The sequence below is a fragment of the Brachycentrus maculatus genome, unplaced genomic scaffold (assembly GCF_059751285.1).
Source record: "Brachycentrus maculatus isolate JH-2025_06_01 unplaced genomic scaffold, ASM5975128v1 h1tg000644l, whole genome shotgun sequence".
NCBI lineage: Eukaryota > Metazoa > Arthropoda > Insecta > Trichoptera > Brachycentridae > Brachycentrus > Brachycentrus maculatus.
Genome location: NW_028281380.1, coordinates 132,578 through 146,945, shown reverse-complemented (window position 1 = coordinate 146,945; position 14,368 = coordinate 132,578). Strand labels below are relative to the sequence as shown.

Here is a 14,368-nt window from a genome sequence, read left to right as displayed (position 1 = left end):
TTCAACGAAAAATAGGAATAATAAAAAAAAAAAAACAGGTGTCGGGTTGTTGTCCCGTGGTTGGTGTCGTGGACTCTTAAGTCAGAGTTTCTCGGTTCGAACCCACTCTCCCACAATTTGATACCTTTTTCTAATAATGAGCCGCTTAGGCTCATATAAATAGTATGAAATAGATATATTTTGTTAATAATATAAACACCAATATTTCCGTTTTTTTTTAAAGACTTAATAACAATATTTAGTCTTAATCATTTACCAATTTCTTTACTTTGCCTTTGATCCATATATTTATTTATCCTCTGAACTCCGCCGGCAACGAATTTAAATTGAAAGGAACTTAGTATTGAAATAAGCCCAATTAATGCTATTTCACACCCAGATCAACATTCATCTCTTTCAAAAACCATGAGTGTGGAATCGTTGAAGTATGTACTCATTATTAATTTCGTAAGGAGTTGGAGTAATTAAATACCGTCATGTTCAATACATTTCACATTCATTTCTTAGAAAATTGTATTTACGGAAAAGATTATTCAAAGGCTTTGAAACACGGGTGTTCTTAAGTTGTGATAAGTTTAATAATTCTCACACGTACATGTATAGCACATGCTGTAGGATTAATTAGCGTTTGAATTTCAAAGGAAATCACTTCAAACTTTATAAATTCGTCCACCTTGATTTCTCTTAACAATAGAGGTACCCAAGTATAGAAGTGCCAAGTGTTTTCATTTATTAATTTTTTTTTTATTTTATTAAATAATACCTTTTACAATACATTTTTAAAATAATTTTATTAATTTTCTAGACATTTCTTCTTTTGGTAATCTTAACATTGATTATTTTATTTTCTTCAATGAAGAGACTGAGCTCTTGTGCTTGGAGGTACTATTAGTTATTTTTAATAGTTAATAGTTTATATATTATTTCGACAACAAGTATTTTCATTTACAATTTTATTTCTTGAATGTTTTTCGCAAATAATTTGTGGCACAAAAATATAAAATAAAATATAAAATTTATAAAATAAAACAACTTTGTTTTAACCACTTCTTATTGGTACACTTTATCGAACCGTATTTTCATATTTTCGTATTTTCATATGATGTACGGAGTGCGCGGAAGTTTTTGATAAGGGAACGGTAATTAATTAAAAGTATTTCAATGTTTTGGAATTTAGTACATAAACCCTGATGATGACAAGGTTCTTATCGAAACCGGTTGGATAAAGTGTACCAATGAAAAGTGGTTAAAACAAAGTTGTTTTATTTTATAAAGTTAACAATTTTATTGTTAATGTTTGTTAATATTATATTTTTTTAGATATATATAGGAATATCAATATTTAAAAAATCATTTTAGAAAAATCATTCGAGATTTTAGTTAACGGGTTAAGCCCTGTTACAGTCTGATTTACTTCTTCATCTTTATTGATATGTAAACTCTTCTTCTTCTTCTTCTTATTATTATTATTATAGGCCTTGCGGCCTGTTTTTAAGAGGGATTAGCCTCCTGCGACGTCAATTCCCAGCTGTCAACCCATCTCTTTGGTGGTGTACCATGGGGTTGGACGTACAGTGCGATGTTAGGGATTCTGGATGGTTCCATTCTCCTCACATGCGCAAACCATTGTCTCCTTCGTTGCCTTCCCCACCTAACGACATCATAAAACAAAGTTGTTTTATTGTATTAAGTTTAAAATTTTATGGTTAATATTTATTAATATTATGATTTTTTAGATAAAATTATAGGAATATAAATATTTAAGCAATCACCGAGATTTTAATTTACAGGGTTAGCCTGTTACAGTCTGATTTCAGTCTTCACCTTTATTAATATGTAAAATCCTTATTGGAAAAACCCAAATTTGCGAACAAGGATTTCGACAAGCCCATAATTTGCGTATGTTATATTGCAGTCAAAGCTCGAATTGTCGTCCGAAAAGCTCGTCAAAGATTGTGTATATTGGATGGATATTAAATTTGCCATAAGTGAAAAGCGTTGCCGACAACACACAGTGGTGGAGTAAGTTGTGAAATTGCTTTCTCCGCCAAAGTTTTAGAGCGATCGTAAATCAATCTGCGAACTGACGGCTTACACTCTCTTTATTGCAATACCGGGAGCTTTCTCTTCGTTCAGCTGATTCCGGGTGTGTCTTATTCGCAAATACCCAACACGTGAATGAATTCACTTCGATATCCTATATGTGATTTTTCAATTTAAATCTACTGCTATTACTATTATCACACCGTTTTAATTAGGTACTATCTCCAGAGACAAGACTTATATATTTTTTATTGGTTGGACATGTTGGTTATTTTTTTTTTATAATTATACACTTGTATAACCGTTTTGAGTCGTTTTTACGTCCGCCTCCGTAGTGTAATGGTCAGCACGCTCGGCTACCGTTCTGGAGGTCCCGGGTTCGATTTCCAAGGGGGGTAAAATAAATATAAGTGATTTTTTCACAGTCATATTTATTCAATATTACCCTGGACTGGTACCTGAAGCGGAGGGCTGATCACCTTTCCTTCATGTGTAAACCATCAAAATAACACTGCGTTTATATGACGCAGTGCCCTATGCACCATTGGGGTGCGGATAAGGGTTTTATTATTATTATTATTATTATAACCGTTTTAATTAGGTAAAACAAATACATTTTCAGTGCAAGTCTCCCTCCAAGGACAAAAGCTTAGCAAGTTTTTTATTGTAAAATTAAAATTTTATTTTGTTATTAAATCACTTTAGTATTTTATTATAACTTATTATAACTTTTATAAGTATTTTATTATAACTTCATTATAATGTCTACCGGTTTCAAAGCTAACCGCTTCTTTATTAATTATGTTATAATAAAATATTTATAGTGATTTTAAAATAAAGTTACATTTAAATTATTAAATGGAAAATCACAATCTTAGTGCTTCAAATATATTTTTCTTATTGATTCGGCATCAACTTTGTGAAATGATATCGCTCACTGCTTTCAACAACGTCATATATCAAAAAACTTGATTTTTCAGGAGATCGTTTTAAATGTTTAAAAATTTAATAAAATGTATCAAAAATAAATATCAAGCCACTTATTGAACTTTTTACCATGCAACAGATCTTTTAAGGTAAAACCTGAATGTTTTCTTCCATTTAAAAAATATTTAGTACAATTAAAAAAATAATTAAGCAATACATTTTCTTCAAAATGCAAAAACATTTTTGTCCTGTGGCGGGTAAATATTAAGTTGAAAATATGCCACTTTTGCTAGGATATTGAACATTTTCTGAGCATTCCGAAAACATGCACAACTGAAAATTTAAGATTTTTGATATATGACGTTGTTGAAAAGGGTGAGCGATTTGGGATTTTTCTATGTAAATCTACTGCTTTTATTTATTTATTTAAACTTCATGTATAGAAAATAAATAAGTGCAATGGCGGGCTTATTGCTAAAAAGCAATATCTTCCAACCAACCAAAAACAGACTAGTGTTATTGATCAAAACGTTTGATGCCATATAAAATTCATACGTATTTATTTATTTATTTTATTTGTTCGGGAATTGTACATCTTAACATTTAAAAAAGTAGATAATAAAAAATCGTTACATTTACAAAAGTAAACATTACATTACATTAACAAAAAAAGTTAAATGAATAAAAATAAAGCTAATTCAACAATTCCACATTTATGTTATAGTAACTATAAAAACATTTAGAGATAAAAAAGAAAAAAAAAGAGTAGGAGGGTATGTGTGAGGAAGGAAGTAAAAGGGTGAGGGTATGGTATAAAAAAAAAAGCAGGAAGGAAAGGAAAATAGAGGAATGAAGGAGAGTTGTTAAAGATTTTTTTTTCTACGTAAGAAGATTAAATATATATATATATATATATATATATATATATATATATATATATATATATATATATATATATATATATATATATATATATATATATATATATATATATATATACATATATATATATATATATATATATATATATATATATATATATATATATATATAAATATATATATATACATATAAAATATATATACATATATTTATGGGCCTTTTCAACGAATAAAAAAAATTATGACATCTAACACACACTTAGTTTTATTTAAATTTAAATACAATACATGAAGCGCTTATTGAAAGACCCTGTATAAACAACATTGTAGTATTTTTCAAATTTCATCAAATTTAATTAAGAAAAGAGAGATCTTCACCGACCAGGTGAATTCTCGAGCAAGAACAAAATGCTCGCCGTCCGAACACGTTTCTGTAATTTTTCACAGAGACATTCAATTTCATCTCGACTATTCGTTTTCCCGCTTAATTTAATATTTGGCGTAAACATGGCCGCCGGATATGAAGCCCTTACCCCCTCCGAGATGTACGCTTTTTAGTTTTATTGCAAGACAAATTTTATATTAGGCGCTTTGTGCACGAACGGCCTCAGAGACTCGGACACTCGGACACCGATTCGTGTCGGATATTGAAATGGTTACTGTAAAGTTATATGGATATTTTGACAAAGCAGAAAATATTCTGATCAAATTTGTAAAACAATCCTCTTTTTCGTTTAATGATTTGCCATTTTATTTGTAGAATTAAAATTCGTAATAATTGTTATCAGTAATTTAGAAATGTAGGGGATATTCAAACTTCTGTGATTTGATAATGCCCTAACAAGGCCAAATAATTGTAGCAAATTTCAATTTTTTATTTTATTTTTGTAATTTTTTATAAATTAATAAGCAATTTGATTTTAGTATTTGATAAAAAATTACTGTTTTATGATAAAAACTTTAAAATAAGGGGCAACACGCTTAGCTGCCGTACTGGAGGCCTCAAATTCGATTCCTAGGAAGGGTCAAATAAATATAATTAATTTTTTCACTATATTATTAATCAATACTACCCCGGACTAGTACGAAGGGCTAATCACCCTTTACGTGCTTACACATAAAGATTAAACTCATGATAACACTGCGTTTATATGATGCAGTGGCTTATGCACCATCGGATGTGGGTGAGGGCTCGAAAACACTTTGTAAGTGAGAAAAAATATAATTTAAGGCTCTTTTTATTAAAGAACATTGACGAACATCATCCATATTGAAAGCTGTCCCACCGCATGCCCAGATCTGATACAGAAGCATCTAGGATTCCTGACAGATCTGCTCTTGCAAAGCAATTTTTTTTAAACCAAGTTGCGAAATTTATTGAAAATGTGAAACAATATCCCGATTTTACTGTGAATTTACATTTTAAAGCCTTCAATATATCTGTACTGCCAATCTAAATAAATATAAGTTTGTAAATCCGTCACCAAATTTTCTAGAAGTACCCCGGTATAGGCAGTGAAAGGGATTAGTATTTAGTTCAATAAGTCAGCTAGATCCGACTCCGACCAGACGCTGGCCGGTACACAGACGCCCACAACCCCGACCAGCACAGCAGACAGACACGGTATCACCGGTCTGAAAAGACTTTTAAAATTGTAACACCGAGATACACAAAGTAGCCTCTTGCATTTCGCTTTGCGCCAATTGACAGCCGGACAAAAAACGAGGGTAATGGAAAACGTCCGCTGCTCAATTCAGAATTTTAAATGCGTTGTAGAACAGAATTTGTATTTGAAGGCAACGAAACAGGAAACACGTAATCTAGCCCGCCTGGAAGGGGTCGGTAAAGAGATCGCCAACCTGTGGCTCGTGAGATACGTGCCGAAGTTTAGAATGCCCCATTCAAACTGTTTTAAAACCTTTGTTTTTTCACGAGATGTCTCAAAAACCCATTTAGCTTTATCACTCTTTCTGGTAGTACTTATTTATTTAAACGGCAATTTAAAAATCTTTTTAAAGTGAAATTTCTTCAGGCGCATATAGTGGAGTCAAAATACGTAGATAGTACGCAATGGAGTCCTATTTCCAACATCTATGTATGAATAATTAAAAAAAAAAAAAAACGCTTTTGATATATTATAATATATTGTATAAAAGCATATATTGATAAATTACACAAGCTTTTAATTTTTAAATAATTAACATGTCATTCCACAAAGTGAATGCCGGTTAATATAATGCAATGAAGTATATAATTTTTGGAAGTGAAACATGAAAGAGAGGGATTTTTTTTATAATACCTTCGAAATAAAATGTAAGTTCTTTAAATTTAAAAGAGCTTCGTGATATGATAACAACTTTGGGTACTTATTGTAACAAATAACGTATTTAACTTAATATACTTTATAAAACGTTAGCAGACTAGATTTATATATGCGGAACGGTTAAAAAAAAATTGTATTTTGCTTAAAAAGTTTGCATTCCCTGACGAGTAAATTGACAACCTCGGTATCTTTCGTGTATTCAGTAAAACAAGATTCAGGTTCTACTTCATTATGAAATATCTTTCAGGAAAGGCTTCAGCCGTGTGCTGTAGATAATGAAACCTGTACAAAATCTCCCCTGCCTAATCACGTTCTAGGAAAGGCCTTTGTTCTCTCAAAAGTCCTCAGAAAAATCTGGGGAGATCTCTGAAAAACAAAGATATAAAAAGGAAACATTTTTCAAACATTTTACTTGTTTTTCTTGCGTAATTTCACGATTTGTATACACACACACACATACATATATATATATATATATATATATATATATATATATATATATATATATATATATATATATATATATATATATATATATATATATATATATATATATATATATATATATATATATATATATATATATATATATATATATATATATATATATATATATATATATATATATATATATATACATATATACATATACATATATAAATATATATATATATATATATATATATATATATATATATATATATATATATATATATATATATATATATAAATATATATATATATATGTTTATATATATATATATATATATATATATATATATATATATATATATATATATATATATATATATATATATATATATATATATATATATATATATATATATATATATATATATACATATATTTATATATATATATATATAATCATTTTTATATTATAATATTTAAATATTCATTTTCATGAAAACGTGAAATACGCATACAATAAGACAATCCCCTTTCATGGTTTATGAAAAATTCATACACAATATCGGATATAAACCATTGAGCTTTACGTGTGATATTTTTTGATACAGAAATTGCTTCGATCATAATATTTTGTGGAAAGAAATCACTCAGGCTGAAATGGAAAATTGTTTTTTTTTGTCGCAACACTCATAGGACGTGTGAGAACTCACATGTGTTTTTTATATCTACTTATTTCTGGTGTTCGCGAGGATAAATGAGGATTTGCATACACACTCGAGATAAATTGGTCATACGAAAATATACCCCTGGTAAGGATATTTCTGAGCTCGAATTTTTCAACTTAAGTGATATTCAGAAAGAAATGATTCAAAATATTTTTCGCACTATTTTAAATAAAAATAAAAAAATTATATTTAAATATTAAATATTCAAACAGATTTTAAGATTTTTTTGTATACCTTCTAAAAGCATTGATAACATTGTTGTATGGAAATAAAACATTATCCTTACCATCCATTGTTCATATTGTGCAATACCACTTTTATGACTACCGGTTTCGGAAAATTATTCTTTCATCAGGTCATTAAAATTAAAATAATACGATTTGACATATCGCTCACTCCTTTCAAGAACGTCATAAATCAAAAAACCTGATTTTTCAGGAGAACGTTTTTAAAGTTTAAAAATATAATACAATGTATTAAAAATAAATATCAAGCCACTTTTTGAACTTTTTACTGTGCAACAGATCTTTTTAGGTAAAACCTGAAGGTTTCTTCTCCATTTGAAAAATATTTAGTATATTTAAAAAAATAATTAAACAATACCTTTTCTTCAAAATGCAAAAACAACACTTTCTGTCCTGTAGCAGGTAAATATTAAGTTAAAAATATGCCGCTTTTGCTGGGATATAGTACATTTTCTGGGCATTCCGAAAACATGCACAACTGAAAACTGACGATTTTTGATTTATGACGTTCTTGAAAGGAGTGAGCGATATGTATAAAAATAAAATTTTAAAAGAGAAAAAGAAAATCTTCTTAATTATTTTAAGAGTCCACTAAATTGGTTAAATTAAAAAAAAACACAACAATAATATTTGTGACAATTGTTTCGGCTTTTTTTTGTCATTTTTAAACTACTGTCAATACTGATAGTAGTTTGAAAATTCTAAGAATATTTTTGAGCAACAATTTTCCAACTTAAGTGATATTCAGAAAATAAATGTTTCAAGATATTTTTTTGCTTTTTTTTAATAAAAAAAAAGGTTATATTTATTTATATATTAAATATTAAAATCAAACACTGATTTTTATCGTCTACTAATTTTGATTTTAAGTATCAAAAACACATAAAAAAAATACAATTGTTTCGCCTTGTTATGGCATTTTAAAACTACTCTCAGTACTAGCAGAAGTTTGAAAATGCCATAATATGGCGAAACAATTGTCACAAATTTTATGTACATACACATTTGTGTTTTTTACAGTATAATGCATTTGAGTATCTCTAAAAATCAGTGTTTGATTTTTATATATTATAAATAAATTTAAATAAACTTCTACAAATTAAACGCCAAATCTATGAATAAAATATTTTGTACATTAATAATAAATAAAACCCTTATCCGCACCCCAATGGTGCATAGGGCACTGCGTCATATAAACGCAGTGTTATCTTAATCGTTTACACATGAAGGAAAGGTGATCAGCCCTCCGCTTCAAGCACCAGTATTTTGCACATTAATTAACTTTAATATTTTGGTATTAACAGAATCATAAGAGTAGAGTTAACCTGATGGAATGATCATTCCGAAACCGGTAGGTTTTCAGTAGTATTACACAAAGTGAACGATGACTCCTGACCTGGCCACTTTTAAGTATTTGAAATACTTAATCATGCTAATTTTTTTTCTAACTAAAAACTTACTAACTTTCCACTACGCCGCTTTTCCGCAGGGGAGGCCAGAGAAAATAGAACGCCACACTAATCTGTCTTTGCAAACAATCTTCGCCTCTTCCACATCTATGCATCATTTATATACACCCATCGATTATTCCGACTCCTGACCTGACCACGCTATCTAAATTATCTCATGTAATAAAAAAAATTATACGTTAATTGCTTTCAATTTCAGCATGTAAGTATTTCAGTTAAACACAGGCCATTCTTAAAGAGCCTAAATATATATATATATATATATATATATATATATATATTTACATATATATATATATATATATATATATATATATATATATATATATATATATATATATATATATATATATATATATATATATATATATATATATATATATATATATATATATATATATATATATATATATATATATATATATATATATAAATGATATGTGCATGTATATTTCAAAAAATAAATAAAAAATTATAATGAAATGAAAAAATTAAGTTTTGTACTGATATTTCTTGGTGGAACTGCATTTTATAGAATAAAATAACAACTTTGTAATTTTTTTCACTTAAATTTTATTTGACCAGCAACCGGGTTTCATTGTAAATGACATCATCATAGTCTGATGATGTCAGTAACGACGACACCCGGTTGCTGGTCAAATAAAATACATGCTGAAAAAACTACATAGTTGTTATTTTATTCTAACTAACTAACTAACTTACTAACCATCACGCCGTTTTCCCGTAGAGGTAGGCAGAGAGAATAGAACGCCACACCACTCTGTCCTTGCAAACACTTTTCGCCTCTTCCACGTTCATGCATCTCCTTATACATACCCGCCAATTGGTTCGACTCCTAACCTGACCACTTTCAAGTATTTGGCATACTTGATCGTGCCAAGTTTTTTTGGTCTTCCTCTGCTCCTTTTTTCAATTATATTCTCTCATAACTAAGTTAATTTTTAATTATAAAAATAATAATATAAAAAAAATATATGTAGGTAAATGTATTTTATTATATGAAATCAAAATAATAAAAAAATTAATATTTTTTTTTATTTATTACGCAGGTGACTGTTGGAGCTTCGACCGTCCGAAACCAGCTCGCCACTGGTCCTCTGCGAGGGTCCACTCTCTCCGTTAACGGAGAACTCCAGGCAGCAGCCAGAGCGAGAGCACCATCAGTGGGGATAGACACAGACATGGTCTCCGAGTTTGATCCATCAAGCTCAGACTCCGGAATCGTCAGTCGTTGCGCGGTGGTCAAACCCCTTAAACTCAGACTCTGCCAACCGATCTTCGGAAAAAAGCAGACATCAAAAGCCAGGAGACAGGAAACAACAAATCCATCTCCAGCGGAGCTGGAACCAGCTCTACCAAGAGTCCAAAAGCCGAGAGACCCAGAAAGAGAGAAGCGGAGAATCGCAAGAAAGAAAGAAAAGCGGGCAACGCTCATTTTAGGATTGATCATGGGAAGCTTTATTGCTTGCTGGCTTCCTTTTTTCTTCTTGTACATCCTCACGCCCGCTTGTCCCATTTGCGACATTCCCCCAAGCGCTTTCGCCATCGCTTTTTGGCTGGGCTACATGAACTCGGTCTTGAATCCCGTCATCTATACCATCTTCAACAAGGATTTCAGGAGAGCTTTCAGAAGGATACTGTTCAAGTGATGTTTAGCCTACGTGTGTTGCTATCGATGCGTCGCGAACAGGATTCGCATGGCGCAGGAGAGAGCAGCACCCGGCCTATACAACTATCGCTAGAGAGCTTTCACACCCTCACGCTTCTGAAAATATCGCTTTTTTCAGCAATAGACACTTTCAAAAGACGGTTTACTTTGTGCTATTCAGTGCTTATTTTTACTCAAAAGAACACAAACTATTTTTCAGTGCAAAACCGTGATTTTTTATTTCTTAAAAACAAACATTATAACAATGGTTTCAATATTAATTTAGTGCTTATGTTGACTCAAAAAGACACAAACTATTTCTCAGTGATTTTTTTATTTCTTAAAATACAAACAATCTAATTCTATCAATACAGTTTTATACACTCGTTTTCATTTAATACATGTGCAAATTAGTGCTTAGTTTTACTCAAAAATACACAAACTATTTCTCAGTGAAATTCAGTAATTTTTTTACATCTTAAAATAAAATACAAACAAACAATCAATATAGTTAAAAATAACTCAAAAACTTGCCATAGTTTTATACCTGTGCAATTTAGTGCTTATTTTTACCCAAATAGACAAAAAATGTTAAGCGCAATACCATGATTTTTTTAATTCTTAAAATACAAACAATCTAATGCTATCAAAACAACAGGTATAATTTAACACTCGCTTTAATTTTATAAGTGTGGGATTTTGTGTTTATTTTTACTCAAAAGAATACTAACATTTTTCAGTGATTTTTTTTAATCATAAAATTTTATATACTCGCTACGCTTTTTATTAGAGCTATTAAGATTTTTATGCTACGAGACGTTTTTAACCATAATTATGTAGGGACATTAAATATACATTTCTTTTTTAATTCTCGAAAGTTTTTTTTACAGGTTAGTACAAAACTAACAATATCGTCAATTTAATACTTATACAATGAATCTGCATATTTAAAATATAGCAAATTTTCATATTAAATATGAAAAGCGTTTTTTTTTTTCAAAAAGCTGTTCAACATTTTAAATTTTATTAATATTTCACTAAAATATGAAACTGGTTCAATAATAATATAAATATACGAGTACGTAAAATACAAATTCCGAACTTCAATCTTTACTTTATAAAAATATTTAAATTAAAAAAATATAATAAATTAGCAGATTCAGGACGTTGACATTGAATTGACGATGTATATGTGAAATCTTACATGATTCAAATAATATTGAGACTCGATAGTGAATTATTACTAATAAATTTGGTTTTGTATTTAATATTTTTGTTTTATTGTTGTATGACATATTATAATTTGATATGGCAGACACTTTGTGGTAAATTTATCCATATTTCATTTAAATTTTACTTGGTAAATACCACTTTTCTTTAAATCTATTGTGACACAAATTATTTTTTTTTTCTTAAAAAAATTATACACTTAATCATAAAAATATATATATTCAATATTGAAACCATTAGGCAAACAGCTTTTTTCTAAAATATTTTATTTTAGACATGCGCAATCATAAATACCATGTACCATTTGTTTGAAGTTAATTTGTTTCAACACACTGCTTCTTGCAATGCCACAATTTAGCTTTATTTAATGTGCTTATTCATTTTAAAACATCATAACTATTGTGTATATATACATAAATATTTCAAAATTTAAATAAGAAAAAGGTTTTTTATTCATTTATTTATACCTTACATATTCACTGTTAACTCTTTTTTTCTTGTAAACCAAGTTACTTTAAACTTCTAGGCAATATTAAAGAAAAGAGAAATATTTCGTTTACAAAACTACTTCTGTAGTAGTTTTGGACTCTATAACTGGTATATATATTTGGTATTCGCTATGAAACATTTTCTCAAAATTTGGTGCGAAAATTTATTTCAGCGTAATTCAGAAAAAAACTAAAATATTTTGATCACTCACACCCGCATATTTTTTTTATAAGATTGTTAGTTAAAATTCAAATTAAATCCAGATTTTTTTTAAAGTTATATTAAGCATGTTTTAGTCGTAACTTTTTATATACTGTTGAATTTCTAAAAAAACTGTCCTTTTCTATAAATATCCGACAATCTAATCGCAATTCAAATATTGTTATGTATGAAAAATAAATAAGTTTTATTCTATAAACTGTTATTCTATTTTCTCAAATTATACATAGAAAAATAAATCCTTTTAGAAATTTCGACACATATTTGTAGATATATAAATTTTTATTAAATAATTGATCGATGTAAAAAAAAATTAAATATATATATTCTACCTTATTTTATATATTTTGTTTGTTTCAAAGACACGTAGTGAATCAATTATTTATTTTATATATATAAAACTGCAATAATGTTTTTTTGAGTATTAGTTATTTTATTTGAAAAACTATACCTAATAAAACACTTATTACATTTTAGTAAGTGACGTAAATACATTTTGTACATAAATAATTAAAAAATTCTAAACTACCAATGTTTTTTCATATAACGTCAAGATTAGTCAAAAAAATATTCATATACTGAAATTGTATAACCAGTTTTTTGTTAATTATTAAAAGTTTTAACACTGCCAAAGAGTTAGATTCTATATAATGGAAGCAATATAATGGGGAAAGGCACCAATTTATTAAGAATTGAATATAATTACTAGATATTTAGAAAAATTAATTATATAAGTATTGAAATTATGTGTATTTTACTAATATAAAAATCGTCTTTCAAGTTTTTAATATTCATATTATTCTACATATATATTATCTTAAATTTACATTTATCTTAAAACATGTGCTAGTGATTTACAGATTGTTTAAAATAATTGTGATTTCTTATTTACAAATATGGTTTTAGAATGTATCTTTGATAAGAATATTACTAAGCGAGAAAAGCGGAGATGTATGGTGTGTCTTCCAATTTAGGTTTATAGGATAGTGAAAAGGTTTGAAAAGTTTATAGATACGAAACGATTACTGGTTTTTTTTCTAATACAGTATTTTTTCATAAATTAATTATTAATACGATATGTACATTTAATAAACGGGAAGCAATTGATCGTCATTTGATGTTTTAATCTTAAGGAAAGTGTAATTAATATACGTATTTTAAATCGATATCTCCTATTATAATAATGTAATAATTTACATTTTAGAGAAAATATCTTAAGCTAAAAGTAAATTAAGACATTCATAATTATCATCTTAAAAAAATCAATTTAACGGTTTGTTCATTGAAAATCCCTGCAACGAATGTAAAAGAGGTGCTAACAGAATCCTTTGGATTAAACAGACACGTTAAAATTTTGTGTTATACTTTAAAATGTGGATATAAGGATAGAGGATATTTTAAATCCTTTTCTTTTATATCAAATGTCTAAATATGAAATTCATTTGAATTTTCTAAAAAACGTTTAATTTTTTTTTTATTCATTCAAGTCTTATATAAAAAAAAAACAAACAAAAAACTTATGGATATTACATGAGCCCGTAATGTCCATAATATGTTTTTTATTGTTTTTTAATTACTATTAATACTTTTTATGAAATAAAATATGCTTTCTGTAATTTTTTTATATTTTCATTTTATTTATTTTTTTTTTTTATATTTATTAAATATTCGTCACGAAAATTATGGATTTTTTTTTTCAAAACGTGTAATGAATG

The 14,368-nt window shown here is 28.0% G+C and overlaps 1 protein-coding gene across 1 annotated transcript in view; it reads left to right on the top strand.

The window, feature by feature from the left end:
* LOC148300863 (tyramine receptor 1-like) overlaps nt 1-14,140 on the top strand; it is a 134,221-nt gene extending 120,081 nt beyond the window's left edge. The window contains exon 6 of the mRNA XM_088274192.1: nt 10,117-14,140. Within this exon, the coding sequence (XP_088130318.1) occupies nt 10,117-10,716 (600 nt within the window). The 3' untranslated portion in view covers nt 10,717-14,140. The remainder of the gene's footprint in view (nt 1-10,116) is intronic.
* Nucleotides 14,141-14,368: the final 228 nt, after the last annotated feature.